Genomic DNA, 18,707 nt, shown 5'->3' with positions numbered 1-18,707 from the left:
GTCTAGTTAATTATATTGTGCCAGTGTCAATTTCCTGGTTTTGATAATGTGCTATAGATGTGTAAGATGTCCCCAAAGGAGAAACTGGGTGATGGATACATGGGACTTCTGTGCACTATTTAAAAAAAAATTTTTTAGGGCCAGTCATGTACTATTTTTATAACTTCTTGTGAGTCTATATTATTTCAAAATTTTGTCAATTTTGATGTTACATAAATGAAATTGTATAGCACATAACTTTCAGAAACTGGCATTTTTCCACACAGTATAATTCCCAAGTAAATTATTGTTTTTATCAATAGTTATTTCTTCTTATTGCTGAGTAGTATCCTGTAGTTTGGTTATACCACAGTTTGCTTAACCATTTAAAAAAAAAAAAAGGTTTACAAAAAAAACCAGAACATGCCATAAAGCTAGAGTGACGTGTTGTCACAGAAATGGACAAATCCACCAGTGGAAAGATTCATTAGCATTCCCCAAAGGGCCTCTGCATTCCACTTGTGGTTTGTAAGATACATTAAAATGGTACATAAACAAATATTTGTCATTTCAAAAGTTATGCACTTATTTTAATGCTTACTAGAAAAATTTTAAACCTATGATTTTACATGCTTAGGATGAGGCTAAAGTGGGTATTTAATCTTAAAATACTTTGTACTAAAATAGTAAGTAAATAAATAGAATATGAATGTAACAAAAATGAAGACAATGAGATGAAGAGTACACTGTTAGACACATGTATATACAGAGATAGGGTTTATGATAAAGGAGCATGCTAGATGGGGAAATGTTGGTTTAGTCAGTCATTAGTGGATTTAAGTAGATCGGTGACCATAAATGATGTTTGGAAAAAAATTAAGTTAAATTCCTGCCTCACACCGTAATTAATAATAAGTTTCAAACAGATTACAGAGCAAGTCATAGACTATTAAATGATAAAGGTGTTATAAGAAATATAGGAGGATATTTTACAATCACAGGCTTGGGAGGCACTCTGCAGGCAACATACAGAACTGGAAGCTGTAAAGGAAACATGAAGGATGTATTTGACTATATTAAAGCTAAAAACTCTTGTGACAAAAGTGCCCAAACCAAGGTAAAATACAAAAAACAGAGTTGAAGAAAATACTTTTAAACAAGGCAAAGAAAAAATATCCAGAATGTAAAAATGTAATTATAAATAAAAAAAAAATTTAAAAGGAAAATAGCCTAATAAAAAAACGGTCAAGTAATTTTCTGGGTCACTCACCAAAAAAGACACCCAAATGGCTAATAAACATATGAAAAGGTGAGCATAGCTTCGTGGTAATCAGGATAATGCAAGTTTAAGCAACAATGGGAAGCTTTTTCTCCCATAAGATTGTAAAGACATTATTAGGTGGTTAATAAAGCAACTATGTGTAGGGAAATCCACACTCCCATACACTGTTGGTGAAACACAGGCTCATGTGTTCCAAGGGATATATAACAATGACGTTTGTTGCAGCATTGCTCAAAATATTGAAAATTTGAAAACATCCTCAATGTTGCCCACAAGGGACATGACTGAACAAATTAGGGTACGTTCATATGATAAACAGCATGTAGCAATTAAAAAGAATGAGGCAATATCAATATGAACTGACATTAAGTGCAAGAGAGTGGGTTATAATATGTATACTATTATCCCATTTATGTAAATAAAAACAACTGTATATGTTCAGCCATCCAACATATATTTAATAAGCACCTACAATGTGCCAAATAGTATGCTAGGGTCTGGGGACACAGAAATGAGCAAAATAAACAAGATCCTGATCCCATAGACTTTGTATTGAGGAGGGAGACTGATAATAAATTTTAAATAATTCTTAATCAAAAATAAAGAATATATAAGGTAATGATGAGTGCTGGGAAGACAATAAAACAAGATAAGGAGACATTACTGTCCCTCCCTCAAATAACCAAAACCCAATAACCACAGTGTTTCTGTGTTTACCACATTCCCCTCTCACTACTGTGATGGTTCTGGAAGCAGGAATGAAGACGAAGCTTCTTCAGACTGGATTTCTGAGTACTGGGATGAGCCCCTGCCCATTTGTGATGGACGTAATCACATGAGCGAGAATTGCACTTGTGTTCTGTGAAATCTCTGAGATTTGGGGTTCTCTCTGCAAGCAAAATCTAGCTTACTTTTACTGATACAGCCCCCACCCCTGAATTGCTCCTTTTCTGGTGGAGTTTGGGGGATGCACCAGCCAGGAGGGACAGCTTTCATTCCAGGGCCTCCTTGTGCATAGGTGCTATTAGGGTGAAAATGCTTGAGTCTAAAATGAACCATTCCTGAGTTTTGCTGCCCTTTGGATCTCCTTAAAGAGAGTTGAGTTCTGGGGATACAGGGAAGGGTGAATTCTGCCCAAGGAGCATTTGCTTGGGAGAGGTGGTGACCTCTGGCCTGATAATAGTTAGCTTATGCTTCTGACTTCCAGGACCAAATATTTCTCTTTCCTGTTACCACTCTCAATAGACCCCCAAAGCCCTAGCTCACTTCATTTCCTACCTAGCACCCAGGCAGTCCCTTTTCACAACAAGCTGTTAGTGTGTTGACTTTTAAGTGTGCAAGGTCCTTCCTGCCTTATTCTACAAATGTAATGTGATTACTACAAAAATTCCTTATAAAAAATTTACCCTCACGTTTACTGGGAAAATTGAAAATGGAAAAATAATTACAAAAAAAATGTTAAAGAATGAGAGAATACTTGCATTTATCACACAGCAAAATATATTACAAATCTATAGCAACTGAAATGGTATGATGCTGGCATGAGAGTTATGAAGCAAATCCATGCATATATGTGGATTTGGTATGTTATGAAGCTGGAATTTTGAATTAGTTGGAGGAAAGACAGGATGATTAAAGACATGGCTTTTGGACAATTAGCTCACTGTTTGGAGTAATCTATCTCACTGGATGCAAACATAAACACAAGATACATTAAAACTTTAAATGTAAAAACAAAAGCTCAAGAAATTGAAGAAAAAACATAGAAGAATTTTTTTAAAAAGAAAATAAACAGAAGGCATTAAAGCCCAACCTTGCAGCTGGTGGGAAGCAGTCAGGGACCTTGGAGACCCCCCCGGACTCTGCACTTGCGCAGCTGTGGCTACAGCAGGTGGAGGGGGCTGCAGTTTATGGTGCCGGCTGCCTCCTCTCCAGAGGGACTTTACTACTCTCTCAGAATGAGAGTTCCTGCCTTGAACGAGAAATTCTGGTAACCATGAAGGGATGTGAAGGAGACTGCTGAGAACTCCCGAGAGCCCTTGAGGAATGCAGAAAAGGTGCTGCTAACCCCCTCCTTTTGGGAACCACTGTCTTCCTCATGGAGCCACAAGAATTGTGACTCTTTTATAGTTTAAAAGAGTAGTGTCATTGAGGAGGTTCATGGAAAGAATGAAAAGAACTGACAAGTACGGTTTTCTAATATCTTTGAGTTCATGCCATTGAACTGAATTTCCAAAAGTCTAATAAACTAATGGGTTTGTGAAATTGCTAACCAAGATCAAACAGAGCAAGAATGAATTACATGAGACTGAATTGGGGAACAATTATGAGTTTTATGGTTTCTTCCTGAAGACCCATAAGATGAAGCCGGACAACTCAATGTAAATTTCAAGGGACAAGTTTCATGCCTGATGTATGGGCCACACTGAAAGTTTGCCAAAAATGCCTGATGCCATAATCAGAGACATTCAAACTGCAAACCAGGATGAAAAGCTGCTGACTTTATGCTGTGGTCAGATTTTTTCCAAGATCATCAGAACAACACTTGCTATTAAAAGAAGACTCTTACCCCTCTTAATTATTTCCTTACTTATGCCTTCCTCTTTCACTTGGCTGGATGATGATATAGTAAAAATTTCAAAATCAGTAGCTTCTGTGGGTAATTTACAAATTGACCCTCCCTGCTTTAACCTAATCATGGGTTGCTAGATTACCTACTAACTGAACAGGAAGGAGTCTGTGCAGTCGCTAACACTTCTTACTGCACGTGGATAAATACACTGGGCATGGACTTCATTATGAAAGATTAATGAATAGGCTACTTGTTAACGAGCACACTGTGTGGTTGAAGTGAGTAGATGCCTCATCTGCCTATTCAATTTTAGTTGGTTCAGCTCATGGGGACCCTGACTAAGGAGCATACTCCAAACTCTTGGTATTATCCTCCTGATAGTTATAAAACTATCCTCCCTGATGCACTGTGTTCTCTCAAAAGTTTTAAATGTTTTTGTGCAGCCATCCATTGAACGTCAAATGGTCTCTTGTCAAATGGTCAAATGGGCTGGAACAACAAAAAACTCAATGAAATGCATGATAATGAAAACACCTTAACCTATGGATGGCATAAATGGCATGCTGAGATCAGGAACCCAGAATGATGGTAACTGAGAGTGGCACTAATGTCCTTAGTTTTGGTCAGGCTCTGGAATTGTTAAATAAAAATTAGAGGAGGCCATTTTTTTGGACTAAGTTCCTGCAGTAGGCCCCAAAAGACCACACTAAAAATCAAAACCGAGACTAGCTGGTTAGCTCAGTTGGTTAGAGCATGATGCTACAACACTAAGGTCAAGGGTTCAGATGCCCATATCAGCCAGCCACAAAAAAATAAAAATAAAAATAAAAATGGCGTCACCCTTGCTAAGTTCCCCACCACTGAGGCTGTGGTCTGACCTCCCCAGAAGTCAGGAGAAAGAGATAACAGCCAATTTCCTAAACCGGCCACTTTCAATCTGCAATAGGTATGATAATGAACTTCCCTCTGCTTCCACACAAAGAAGAGCCTGAAGTGACTTGTTAATTAATCAGTTATTTTCCTATTGTTCTGTCTGCCTGTCTCCACCTTACAAGGAAAGTAACTTTGAAATGACCAATCTGCTTTTTGTTCTTCGTTTTTGCTTTCTTCAGCCTTTTTCTGTTGTTATTTGTAAGAGACTTCAGAGCACTTCTTTGTCTCTGTGTTTCCCAGGTCGATCCTAAAATTTGGCTTCCAATAAACTTTACAAAATTAAAAAAAGAGACAGAAAGAAAATAAATGACAGATTTTGAGTACCTAGAAATAAAAGCTTCTACAGGGTGAAAGACAGTTAAAACACAGATGACAGACTGGAAGAAAATATTCATAACACAAGCATAACAGAGCCCAAATGTCTAATATGCACACGGCTTCTTAGACCAATGAATAAAGTCACGCAGTCTAGTGGGAAACTGAACAAGTTATTTGGAGAAGAAATACAGTGGCTAACAAATATGAAAAAAATACTCAAGCTTAGAGGGAATCAGAGAAGTGAAAGCTAGAACAGCAATGAGATAACTTTTTTGAGGTCTCATGTTTAATCAGATTGGGGAAGTTGAGCTGGCAAAGGTAAACTAAATTAGGTTCTCCCAAGCTCTGTTAATAAGAACATAAATTGATACAGTATAAGTTACTTTGGAGGGCAATTTCATAATGCCCTCCTAAATTTAAAATGCACAGTTCCTTTGTTCCAGAAATTTTATAGAACTTTCTATCCCGGAGAAATACTGTCATACTTGATAAAGACAGATCCACTGTTTGTAGCATAGTTTGTAGGAGGGGGAAAAAGGAAAAAGCTGAATGTTTATCAATAGGAAAATTGTTAATGAAATCACAGTATAGTTCTGTCTTCAGCTACTATGCAGACATTCATAAGAATGAGGTACACTCCATGTACTGACCTGGATGGATTTTCATTACATACTGCTAATGAAAACAGCAAATGTGTATAAACCCATTTTTATGAAAAAAGAAAAATTAAAAGTAAACTCTGTAAGTGGGTATAGCCACATAGGAATAAGTCTGGCAGGATAAATATCTCACTATTCTCTTGCCTCTGGGGAGCAGAAGATGGTCAGGGAGGGAAGACGTCTCTCATTTTCTCTCATCTTATTTTGTGCATTTCTTTATTTTTTAGTTTGCTGCAAAGACTGTGTAACAATTTTTTTTTGTAACAGAAATTTTAAGACAGCTGTGTGTGTATAATATTTTCAGCTCCAGATGGAGAAGACTTTTCTAATCACTAACTAAAATCTGGAATTCCAAAAGGAAACAACTATTAGACGTGACTATAGTTTAAACTTCAGTTAAGAAAAAAACCCACAAATCTCATAAGCAAAGTTAAAAAAAAAATAAAAAGACCTGGGTGATGTTTGTAACACTTGTTACAGAAAAAGAACTCATTTACTTAGTATATAAAGAGTGTTTACAACTGTAAGGAAACAACAAACAATCCAATATTCACCCAAAGGCAAAAAGACACAGGGGTGTTCATTGAACATTTTTTTTTCATACTAGTGAAAAATTAGAAAAACACTAATTTCCAATTACACAGTGTTGGTTGTGAAAATTGTAATAAATCCATACAATGATACTAAAGGTCCATCAAACATGATGTGGAGGAAGAATATTTAGTGAAACTTGAGAAGATATTTATAAAATATTATGTGAAATTTTAAAACACCCAACAGATTGCAGAACGACTTGTAAAGTGTGATGTTACTCTTGCGTACACATATTTGTGTGTTTATACCTTGGAAGATGTTTAGAGCGAGGGCCCCAACATGTTAAAATGTGGTGGTTTCCACTGCTGAATCGAGGTGGTAGGTGTATGGCATTAATCGTGCTACTGTTTCAACTTTCCTGTATTTTTGAGAAATCTTACAATAAAAAGTTGAAAGAAAATGTGGTTAAAAAAACAAAAAACAAAAAACAAAAACAAAAACAAACAATCCAATAGAAAAATGGCTAAATACACAAATAAGGAATTCACAGAAGAAATTAAAACAAAGAATAAATATATGAAACACGCTTAACTTCACCAGCAATTAAAAATGCTAATAACAATTTTTTTTTTCATTTGAAAAGACTTCACCCTAAAAATTGAGTATATTCTGGGTTGGAAGTATGTGAAAAAATGGCACATTTATACATGCTTGCTGGGAATATAAATTATTGCAACCTTTTGGCATAAAATTTGGAAATATCTGTTATAAATTTAAGTGTATATATTTGGATTTAAAATGTTTACTTCAAGGAATTTATCCTGTAATTATACTCATATTGTGTATATGTGAAATGATCTTTATTATTTTAAACATTTGTTTTATAAAACAAATTTCAAACATATACAAAATTAGGATAAGTATAATGAACACTGATATACCTTTCCCCCAACTACAACTATTATAAACTCAGAAACAATCCTATTTCATTTATGCTGTCATAATTTGTAGCAAATCCTAAACACAATATCATTTCACCCAAAAATATTTCAATATGTATCTCTTTGAAAAATGTAACTACAATACTATTATCACAACCAAAAAAATTAACAATGATTCTTTAATATAATAAAATATCCCACCTGTTTTCACATTTTCCCAATTGTCTCATATTTTAAAAACCATCTGTTTAAATTAGAATACAAAGATGTTCACTACAGCATTGTTTGTAATAGTGAAAAAGTAGAACCAACCTAAATATCCATCAATAGGGGACTGGTTAAATAAATTATATGATAGCTACATATTGAAACACTATGCAGCTGTTAAAAAGAATGAGGCAGTTCTTGATAGAAAGATTTCCACAAGTATTTGCTAAATTTAAAAAAAAGCAGTTTGCAAAAAACAATTACATTTTTGTAATATATAACTTACATATTTATGTTTTTCAATGACTAGGGAGAGATTGGGAGGTAAATCCTGGGAGTTAAAGTGTGTTATGTGGGGGAAATGAGGAACTTTCTGTTTTAACATGATATAGCATAACAGCATAAATGCTTTTACTGTTAAAAAGACATTTTTGTAATTCAGAAAACAAAAAACATCATAAAAAATTAAAAGACAAATTTAAAACAAACAAAAAAAATGCAACACATATTGAAAGCAATAGGATATTATCCATTAGAAGAAACACAGCGTTTCTAAAAATCAATAAGGAAAGAGATATTTAAAAATTAGAACTGGCTAAAGGAAATGAATTAATACATAGCAGAAAAATACAAGTGGCCAATACACATAAAAAGATGTTCAACCTCACTATCAAAAGAGTAAAAACTAAAATGTCAATAAGGTACTACTCATCACCTATAAGACTGACAAAAGTGAAAAGATATATGATGCCCAATATGAGGAAAAGGCAATGGTGGTGGTGTAAATTACTAAACTTTTTCCACAGAATAATTTGACCATATCTATCACGATGTAAAGTGTGAACTGTTCTGGCAAGATTTGGAGGAACAAGCACTTTCAGGCATTGCTGGTAGGAATGTAAATTGCTAACATCTTACGCAGGGGGATTTGGCATTATCTTCCAAATTACAAACGCAGACACCCTTTGAGCCAATAACTTACTTTTAGGAACTTCTCTGACAAATATACCCATACATGTGAAAATGACCAAAGAACAGCTTTATTTTACTGTAGCATTATATGTAATAGCAACAGACAAGAAAAAAGCTAAATGTCCACCAATAGGGCCCCAGTTACATAATATACATTATGTCCATCCAGTCCATATAATTGGAATACTAGGCATCAGTAAAAGACAAGAAGCTTTTTATACTTATGCAACTCAGTGCAGCTATATTCTTTTTTCTTCCAGTATATCTTAGGATGTAAAAGAATAGTGCTGCATTGACTTCCATAAGCACAAAAATGATCTGGAAGAACATATTAGAAAGCAGTAAAAATGGCTGCAGTTGAGCCAGCTGGGACCTGGTAGATCAGGGACAGGGATGGCAGAGGTTTTTCACTGTGTACTTTAAAACAAGTTTTGAATGTTCTTTGATAAATTAATTATCTATTGCGCAATTAAATGCAAATGTTAAAGGTGTGCGTATAAACCTTTTTTTTTTTTTTTAATTTATAAAGAATGGAGGTTTATTTGGCTTACAATTCTGGGACAGAAAACCTTTTGAAGCAGCAGTTACCTGGCTAGGAATTTATCCCACGGAAACAAGGGCGCAAAGAGCCTCGCCTTGGGAGTTCATTTCACTGTGTTTATATTAAGGAAAAACAACCTGAACGTCCTTCTAGAGTTTAGGGGAATTAGGCTTGTCCCAACCAGAGGAATACTTACAGTACAGTCAAGAGACAGCATGAATTGGTTGAGCTGAAAAGATGATCACTGCAGATTAAATTTCTAAAAAGATAAGTTGAAAAACAGCCTATGTAGTATGATTCTGCTTTTATGTATGTTTGTATACGAGTGTGAGCGCGGAAAAATAGCCTGGCGTGGCTAATTCTGGAAGTTTTCTACCGCTTCCAGTTTTGTTTTTGTTTTTTTATCCAGCACATATTACTTTCTGAATTTAAGTCCTCTATCTACTTGTTTACATCGCAACTTGTGGCCCTGCCGAGACTGGGCCTCTCGTGGTGTCCTGTGTCCCTCTCCGGCTCCCCACAGCTCCGTGGGTGGACGCGGTGGGCGCCCGAGGGAGCCTCCCAGGGGTCAAGGCTTCCAGCAAAATGCTAAAGAAACCGTGGCTTCAATTGCCCTGTTATTTCAAGCTCCAGCCGTGGGCTGCAGGCGTGTGAGTTGGGAGGGGCAGGGCGCTGATTCATCCAGGTGTTTCTGTGAACCCTCCGGCTGGCTTTGCGGGTGGAACCTCACATCCAGCCGAAAGCCGGAGACTCACTACCGACCTTGCTTGCTGCCCTGCGCTTCCCACGACCTGCTGCTCCAGCCCGGGCCTGGCCTATCAGCGGCCTTCCTGGCCTTAACGATCCAGCTGCCAGTGGAAAATACATATATACAGACAGAGGGATTTTTCAGGTTTTGTATTTTAGTGCTAGTTACGGATTGCACAAAATTCCAAAATTATGGTGTTGTCAACTTCATGTTTTAACAACTATTCTGCATTCAGCCATCATTACCATATCATATAAGAAGGACTTTGTAACGTCAAAAAGTAAGGAGGTAATCTCAGAAGAAAAGTTCTTTAGGGGAAAGGCGTTGGCCGCCTGATACCTACGGAAATACGCGATGTTGACGATTTTATCTCCTTTCATTTACTCAACAAATATGTACTGAGTGCCTACTGTGTGCTAGGAACAAATCTGGGCAGATCGCGTGGACTCAGCGGGCATAGTGACCACCTCCTACGTGGTCCCCGCGCGGCATCGAGGGAACCCAGCTCAGGGCACCCGCCTCGCTAGACCCCAGCGCCGAAGTCGCTCTCGCGTCCCGGCTCTGCTGCGGAAGCGGGTCTGGAACCACGACCGTCCCCGCAAGCGAGTCGGTCTAGGCTGGGAAGCTGCGTGCGGGCCGCCCCGGCCAGAATCAGTCTGGCACACAGTAGGTGCGCATAAATGTTTGTGGAATGAGCCAAAGAGCAAGAGAAGTCAAGGCCGTGGGAGGGATGGTTCGAGGGGGACCCCCGGACCTTTGGAGACCCCCGCTAGGACCTTACAGCGCACCTCCCAGCCCCCTCGAGCAGTCCCGACTTTCCCGGGTCTGCCCGCTCCTCGACTTGGTAGACCAAATCCCAGCCTGGCGCTGCCACCCCTTTCTGCAGTGCCCGATGCCACTTGGGTATACGGTGCGCCCGCCGGCGGCGGGAGAGCACGACAGGCTGAGACCCCTCGACCGCCCTCCCCGGTGGAAGGGAGGGGCGAACCAGGTGCCTAGACGACCCTGGGTCCCGGGGCTTCGCGGGCAGGCTCACTCGGTCTTGGTGTCCCCGATCGGAGCATCTCAAACTGCGGCAGGGTACCCGGCGGACACACGGCCAGGCAACCGGCGGCTGGCTCTCCGAGGAGAGTCGGGTCACTCGCTATTTTATATTAAGCAAACTGGAAATAAAAGGCAAAATTCACACGCTCCCCGCACGCCCCTAGTTAAAATAGAAATCAAAGAAGTTCAGCGAACAAGGAGGGAGCTTGGGGCCGGGGAGTCACTGAGGAAATGGCCGCAGACGCCCCTCAGTCCACAGGTGGTGCGCGACGGGCGCAGGCTGGAGTCGGGCGTAGACTGGCGGGGCGTGCGCGCCGCCGCCCTCTCCTCCCTTCCGCAGCCCCGGGTTCCCACTCACTGTCCCGGCTTCCGAAGGACTTGGCCCCCTTGCTCTGAGCAGTCACCCCGGGGCTGCCTGGGGGGCCCTCCCTGCGGATGTGCGTGTGGGGGGTGCAGTGGCGGTTCCACGGGCGCCCGGGTCCACGCAGGGGCAGAAACGGCGTGAGAAGGGAAGGAGCCGTCTACCCGCCCCCTGCCACTCCCGCGCAGGCTCCCTGGAAACAAAAACAGGGCACGAGGACACACCAATAAGAGGACACATCTGGTTGCTGGTCGCTTCTGCGTGCGGGGGCGGGGGAGCGGGCGTGTGTGTCGGGGGGGACATATGAAGGGAATAATACAGACCCAAACGAGAGGGCCCGCCATAGACTCGCGATGAGAATGGGGGTCTCCTGCCGAAAACAAACAAAGCAGAAGGAAAAACAGAAAAACATAATATAAAACAAAGCAACCCCCCTAAAAGAAAAAAAAAAAAAAAAAAAAGGAAAGAAACACAATACGTGTCACAAGCCCTAAAACTAAAAAATAAAAATAAAAACCATACAAAAATCTCATAGTGCGGTCCCTGCACAAGCCCTTTAAACCTCTCCATCCCTGCCTGGGGGGCTGGTCTGGGTTGTCAGGCCCAGTAGTAGACTCGCACTTTGGGGCTAAGGGCCTGCGACCGGCGGAGGCCCCAGGGCCGGGACTGCAGTCCGGAGCTCACTCCAACAGCACTGCCCCACCAGCCCCGTCGCCAAATCGCCTACCCGGCAGGGCCAGGCCTGCGGCCGGGCCGAGTCCCCGCAGGCCCAGTGGCTGCTGGAAATCCAAGAAGAAAGCGAGCGGACGCTGGGCGGCCCTGAGCCCAGACCTGGCTGCTGGAGAGGGGCGTCTGTCCCCACGGTCCGCTTCCAGCCGGAGTCCCCGAAACGCGGCCCCTTGTGTGGCGTCTCCAGAAGCGTCTGCGGGAGCTAGGGCTCCGCCGGGTGCGAGCCATTGTGCTGTGTGTACGTGTTCGGGTGCGTGCGTTTCTGGAGCGCGGGTCCCCGCTGCCTGCGGATTCTCTGAGGGGCCGGACCCCACTAAGGTCACTCCTCCCCCCCCACACCCCCACGGCACAGGCCCGGGATTCGGGCGTCCCCCCGCGGCTCCCGGCCGCCGGGCGCATCCATCAAAGCTCGCGGGTGAAACCGTGTTTGCTGCTGGTGATGGGAGGGCAGCTAGTCGCTCCTCCAAGGGATTCTGCCATTATCCCGCCCTCCCGCTCCCGGACGCAGGGGTGCGGAGGGTGCGTCTCGAATGTGGTTGGGAGACCGGTAGGGCCGGCGCCCAGCCCCGAGGGCCGCTTTGGATGAGCAGGGACCGGCGCCACGCATTGTTCATGAAAGTTGCTGGGTCGGGTGACGCTGGCGGAGGGACCTTCCCGGCTCTATCAAGATCAGTTGTTGAATGCGCGTCAAGATTAATCTGGGAAGCACGTAGGCGCGTCTGGGTGTGCAGGTACGAGCGTGGATTGTGGAGTAGCAGTGAGTTCGGGGTCAGACTTGTCGCGCCTCTTCTGCCCGCCGGGATCCCGGCTCCACCGAAAGGGCCAGTGCACGGCCAGGCCACTGCCCTGTCCTGTTAGAACCACAGCTTAGAGGCGGCCTGTTCCTTCCGGTCGCCTCCTGCCCGCGGTTGGTGTACCCTTTCCAAATATAAGACAAAAGGATTCCCCCATCCCCACCCCTAACTGGCCATAGGGCAGTGCACGCGGAGGTGTGGGGCAGCCTTCGCCGCTCCGGGTGGAAGCCTGTGTTCGTGCTGGGATGTGCGGGGTGCTTGCTGTGCTCCCACACCTGTCATCACGGTGGCTGTGTTTGTGCCAGTGTGTGGCTTGAAGTAGCCTCCATTTTGAGGCAGGACATGCAGACTGTTTGGCCTCTCTGGCATCGTACCCTGTATTTGCAGAGGTAGCCGGAGGCTTGAGTCATTGGCTGAGTGAGGCGCCCGCCAAGGGGAGTGGGGCGGGGCGCACTGCGTGGTCTGCAAGATGGTGCTGATTCTCCTTGACCCAGGGGTTACTCACTTCCCAACACAGCCCAGCCTTTGGGCCCAGGGCCGGAAGGAGAGCGGGGGTGGGACTGGGAGGAGAGAGTTGAATAGGTCCTTGGAAAACTGAGGTCTACTGCCCCACCCACCAGAAATGGTTTGTGGGTCACCTCAGAGCTACTCCCTGCCTTCCTTCAACACATTTTATGGAGATGCTGCTGGGTGTTTGCAGTTTCACAGACATCGCCTCTGGTCCTTAGCAAGCCCTACAAGGTAAGGGCTGTGGGTTCCTTTCTACAGATGAGGAAACAGGTACAGAAAGACAAAGAAACTGGTTCAGGTTCAAAGAGCTGTAAGGCCAGTATTTTAAACCAACTCTGCTTAATTCTGGTACCAAAGGACTCCCTCGACAGCTCTGCTCCTCCAGGGAGGGCCCTCAGGTAGAGGCGTGCAGAGGGAAAAGGAGGAAGAAAGGACCCAGAGGGAGTGGGGCCCTTTCTTGGAGGCCTCACCGCAACAGCAACCCAGGGCTCCAGTGGCAAATGCCCCCCTTTCCTCTTTTAGTGGCTTCCTTCCAATGTATTTTGAGAGGATGTGTCCTCAGAGGTCAAGGGTAAAATGGACTTAAGGCCTATGGAAGGGACATTCAAGCTGATGCCAAGCAACTGTGGACTTCTCCTTGAGTGCCAGATCCATTTCATTGATCAGAACTGCCACCCTGAACCATGGTGGGGCTGCAAGTGATGTGTGTGACCCTAGCTAGGAGGAATTAGTGGTAAATGATGACCCGGGCATTTCAGACCTTAAATGGGGAAGGGCAGAGGAATTTATGAGGGTCCCATTTGCCTTCATTTCTGTTGGGTACAGAAATATATTCTCTGTGCCTTATATTTAATATTTCCATGATATTTTACAAATGTAATGCCATAGCTGTGTGTGTACATATATTTATAAAAATACAGCCCCTAAAGATGCACGCAGGCCACCCTATATACAATGGGAGTCCATTTCTGCCTGGCTGTGGATTGCTCCCAGCTTGGGCAGCCCCACCCTGCAGGGTGGAGGGTCACCTTTGACTCCCACCTTCTATGAATTTAGACATGGGGGCTATTTATCTGACACCTGTACACAAAATTTATTTGTTCTACACACAGAGTTAGTAGAGTGGAGGGGGTGGTACGTGGACACAGAACTCATAATTGTCCTGGCAGTGGGAAATGCCCATCCACATATTGTGTGAGGTGATGAGTGTCACAGGTAGGGACTTGCGGTCTTACCCTGGAGATGTGTGGGCTTGGGGGACTGATTTCCCTGTCTCTGGAAGCCCTACAGATTTCCTTAATGGAACCAAACTCCCAAACTGGCTGCACACGCCTTGCAGTCAGGACACCCCACAGTCTATAGGATAGAATCTAATTTAATCCTAGGTGCCCAACAGGTGCACACACCTGCTGGAATTTGGGATGGTGTAATTCCCTTGACCCGAGCCTGCCCTCAGAGCATAAGTGAGCATCCAATCTCCCTCCCGGTGACCACGTCTGGCACCTGGAGTGTTTTCCAAAGCCAGAGTCCCTGCATCTGTGTTCCATTAGTAGCCTTGATGTCGGGCTGCTTCCATGCTCTGCCCTGGTCCTATCCCCTATCCCCAGCCACACACACCCAGCAGCTGCAGGGGGGTTGTGCCGGACGGGCCAATGTGTCCCACTCGGCTTGTGAATCAGACAAACTGATCCCTGCGCTGGAGTGACGCGGAGCCAGTTTCACGTTGGTTCCCTTTCCCCTGGCGGAGACGGAGGAAATCAGCTCTAGCATGTCGCCTCCAGAGGCCCCGCGGCTCTCAGGACAGGCGCTCGTGACGAAGAGGCAGGAAAGAGGCAGCGGGAAGAATCTGGGCGAGGGAGCCTGAAGAAGGAGCCGGGCAAGCCGTTGCCGCGTCTGGCCTCTTCCGGCGCTGGGTCTCCCGGTTCCAGGGCTCCGGGATGGCGGGGGCAACAGACTTGAGGCTCTGGCCGCGGCCTGGGGACGGGCTGAGGGCAAGACCCCAGAGTCCCCTTTCTCCTCCCATCTCGTTGGGCGAGGCCCGGATCGAAGTGAAAGCGGAGCCCTCAGCTCTGCGTGAGGCTGGCCTTGGGGGCCTGGCGAGCCTCGGCCTCGCAGCGAGGAAGCCGCGCAGATCTGGGTACTCGGGCGCAGTCCGGACCCGGGCGCTTGCAGGAAGAGGGTGCTGGGAATGCGAGTTTGGCGCTGAGAAACGGCCGGGAAAGAAGAGAGGGCGAGGGGCGAGGGGAAAAGGGAAGGACGCCAAAGGCCAGGCCTCGAGAAGGCGGCGCCGAGTGCCGGCGGGACCCAGCAGCCGGGAGGGACTGGGAACCGAGAGAGCCAAGCAGACGCGGGCGAACGCCGGGCACGCCACCCTCCGCGTCCCGTGTCCTCTCGTGTCCCGCGAGCAACCAGTGCCGGTCCCAATGGCTGGGGATGGGAAACTAGGCTAAGCAGGAGGCGGGGAAGCACCCCGGCCACCGAGCTGAGCGCGGGCCTCTCCCTCCCGCGGTTGCCGACGCCGGTCCCTCCATGTCCTGTCCCCGAGAAGCGCTCGTGTCGCTTTTCTCCGCACCTGCCCTGTGGGACGCGGGGTGGGAACCCGGCTCTCAGCATCCAGAACCCGCATATCTGCCCCCACCGCAGTAGCCGGCCCGGGTGGGCCTAGGGTTAGGGGAAGGGCCCAAGAGGCTGAGAACTGTAAGGCGGAGAAACGGGGACTTCTACGGTCTCATTTGCTGCTTTGTCCCCTGCACTCAGCTCAGTGTCCAGCACACAATAGACGCTCAAAATAATATTTGCTGAATGAATAACTGAATGATGAGTGAATGAATATATAAATTGGGAGGTGGAGGCAGCAGGAAGGTCGGAGGCCTCAGTAGGGGGTAGGGTGAGGGGTCCAGTGGACCAGAGCCGCGGGCTGTCCCCTTACCTCGCACCAGGATGCGGCGGCAGTGGTCCGTCTCGCCGGGCCCGGGCTGCCCGTCGCTGTCGGCGCCGCTCTCCCTGGAGCCCGCGGGGCTAGAGGCCGAGGTCCCGGCTATCTCCTTTGGGCTGCGGCCACCCCCCTCAGCTTGCAAGTCCTCCGCTCCGCCGCGGTCCCTGCCGCGCCCACCGCCGCCACCAGACTCCGCCCGGCGTGCGGGGCCGCGGTCGCGCTCGGCGCCCCCATCGCCCATTCCGGCCGCCACTGCCGCCTTCGCCACCGCCTAGCCAGCCTTGGCTGGCCGAGCCCGCCGCTCCCCGCCCCGCGCGCCCCCCGCCCGACTCCTCCTCCTCCGGCCCCGCCCCCGCCCGGCTGCTCCTCCCCTCCCCGCCCCCGGCCGGCTGCTCCTCCCCTCCCCTCTGATTGGGAGTCAGGGTTCTAGACTCGCGGCGGCTCAGCAGGGCTCTGCGCCTGGGGAGGGCCCGAGGAGACGGAGGTGGCCCCACTCCACCTCTAGTCTAACCCCGCTCCGAGCCCGGCAGAGGGAGACTGGGGCGGCCCTGGTGTACTGAGAAACTCCCTATACCCTCTCCTAAAGTTTATGAACCTCTCCTCCCCACCACCATCCCTCTAGCCCACTCCCTTTCCCACTGTTTTCGTTCCCAAGGAAGCGCAGACTTCGCGCTCCGGCCGCGTCAGCTGGATCAATAACCAAAGTGCGCGAGGAAGGCGACCCCGGCGAGACCAAGCAGAGAACAGGAGGTTGGCCTTGCTCGGGCGCTTGGCGGGCGGGGTGGGGGGGGAATGGAGGCGGGGGTGCTGGTCTGGGGTGCAGTGCGCCACCCCCGCAGATTCATCCACACCCACACATATGAACACAGACCACAGGCTCCTTCCAGCCCTCCTGGGAAAGCAAGGCCGAGGGTTAGTAAATGAGCCTGAGAGAGTGAGGCCAGGAGACTGATGGATTCACCTGCACCTGGGGGGCGGGGGGCGGGGGTCGGACGGGGGAGAAAACAGTCGCGTCCAGGAACCGAGAGAATCGAGAGTGAGGCCGAGACCATGTAGGCAGCAAACGACAGACTCCCCTGCAGCTCTGAGGCCGTCACACAGGGGTCCGCACCCTGAGACAGGGACAGAAAGTGGGAATTTCCCCGCAGAGCTCTCTCCTCGCTGGGTCCCTCGTCCCTGTTCCGCCTTCTCTGGGAAGCAGAGACGCAAAATGCAGAGGTGAGCGCGGCTGGAAGTGGGGCGGGGTCAGGGTGTGAGGAGCTGAGCAGTGGGGGTCCCTGGGCAGAGCACATGGCCCTCCTAGGAATCCGGGTCCCCAGCACTTTCTGGAGATGCTAGCGCTGGCCCTAGCCTAACATCTCTCTCGACCATGCCAGGAGGGCCAGGCTTGGATTTCCCTTTCTTTGACTCGGAGGCTTGAAAGAAAGATTGAGAGCGAATACTTGTGTGTGCACCAGAGGGCCTGTGACCTCTTCCCCTAAGGCTCTGTAACCACAGACTTTCCTTCCCTTTTCTGACTGGGTGGAGTGAGCCAGGTGCTAGGAGCTAGGTAGAGAGGGTGCCTCCATCTGGTCTGTCCCAGGGTTTGGTAGAGGGTGTCTGTGAGAATGGGGCCCCTGGATATGCTGGTGTATGGCTGTGGCATGGCTTTGTGTGTCCCTAGTGCAGCCTCCATGACTCCCGTGAGTGGGTGAGCAGGTATATGTGTGTGTAAGTGTGCTACTGCCTTCGCGTGTGTCTAGTGTGTGTGTGGGTGTCTGGGTGTGTGTACATGTCCAATCCCGATGCCCCCAGCAGAAGGTGAAGTGGGTGTGGGCGCAATTACTTATTGGGTGACTAAGGAAGCTTCTGCTCAGGGTTTGAGACCTGAAAAGAGGTCAGGGGAGGAGGCCTGCTGGTTTGTAGTAACAGAAAGAAGGAAAGGGGAGGAAGGGAGAGGAGGGAGGGAGGAAAGGAGGAAGGAAGGAAGGGAACACATCCATAAAGTGATTTGGGTGGGCGACCAGAGAGGCGAGATTGCACCCAGGGTGTACAGAGGAAGAGCAGCGTGGGTTAACTGTGGGTGCTAAAAGTTCGTGGTGCCTGGGGCATGGGCTGTCAGATCGTATGTGTAGGGCGCAGGGGTGGAAAAGAGGTTTATAGAGTTATTGGAGGGGCCTGGGGAAAGTGTGACCCAGCCAAACTGAGCTCTGCTGAAGACATCCATGCTGCATATGTGCGGTGAACTCTGCCCTCCACCCTTCTCCACCTGGCCTCAGAGGGGTAGCCACATCAGTGACCCCCATGCAAGTCAGACCCCCCACTTCCGGCCCAGGAGGAGACTGGTCACCTCATCTGCCTGCCCCCTCCACTCTATGCTTCAGTTTTTCTCCTCTCTGGCTCTCTTAAGTTAATTTTTATTATTCAAGTAAGACGCATCTGGTATAGAAAAATTATAAGCAGAAAACAAACGCTTGGTTTGACACCCCCCCTTCCCTCAGACCTCCAGGTTCTGCTTTCTACACACAAGGCCCGGCTTTCTGTGCAGAGAAAAATAGAACACCTGCTGAACCCTGCCGGGCTTTATTTATATTCACTGTTTTTAATTTTTCATTTCACAAATGGCATCTTTCCGTGCCAGTAACTCAGATCTCCATCCTGGCGTCCTC

At 47.3% G+C, this 18,707-nt stretch overlaps 1 protein-coding gene across 1 annotated transcript in view; it reads right to left on the bottom strand.

Annotated features, from left to right (window-relative positions):
* Positions 1 to 16,350, bottom strand: part of VAX2 (ventral anterior homeobox 2) — a 30,996-nt gene extending 14,646 nt beyond the window's left edge. The window contains exon 1 of the mRNA XM_063078976.1: positions 16,054 to 16,350. Within this exon, the coding sequence (XP_062935046.1) occupies positions 16,054 to 16,300 (247 nt within the window). The 5' untranslated portion in view covers positions 16,301 to 16,350. The remainder of the gene's footprint in view (positions 1 to 16,053) is intronic.
* Between the last annotated feature and the right edge of the window lie 2,357 nt (positions 16,351 to 18,707).

The sequence above is a fragment of the Cynocephalus volans genome, chromosome 14, assembly GCF_027409185.1.
Source record: "Cynocephalus volans isolate mCynVol1 chromosome 14, mCynVol1.pri, whole genome shotgun sequence".
Taxonomy (NCBI): Eukaryota; Metazoa; Chordata; class Mammalia; order Dermoptera; family Cynocephalidae; genus Cynocephalus; species Cynocephalus volans.
Note: the sequence above shows the minus strand (reverse complement) of the source record. Positions and strands in the feature narration are given on the sequence as shown.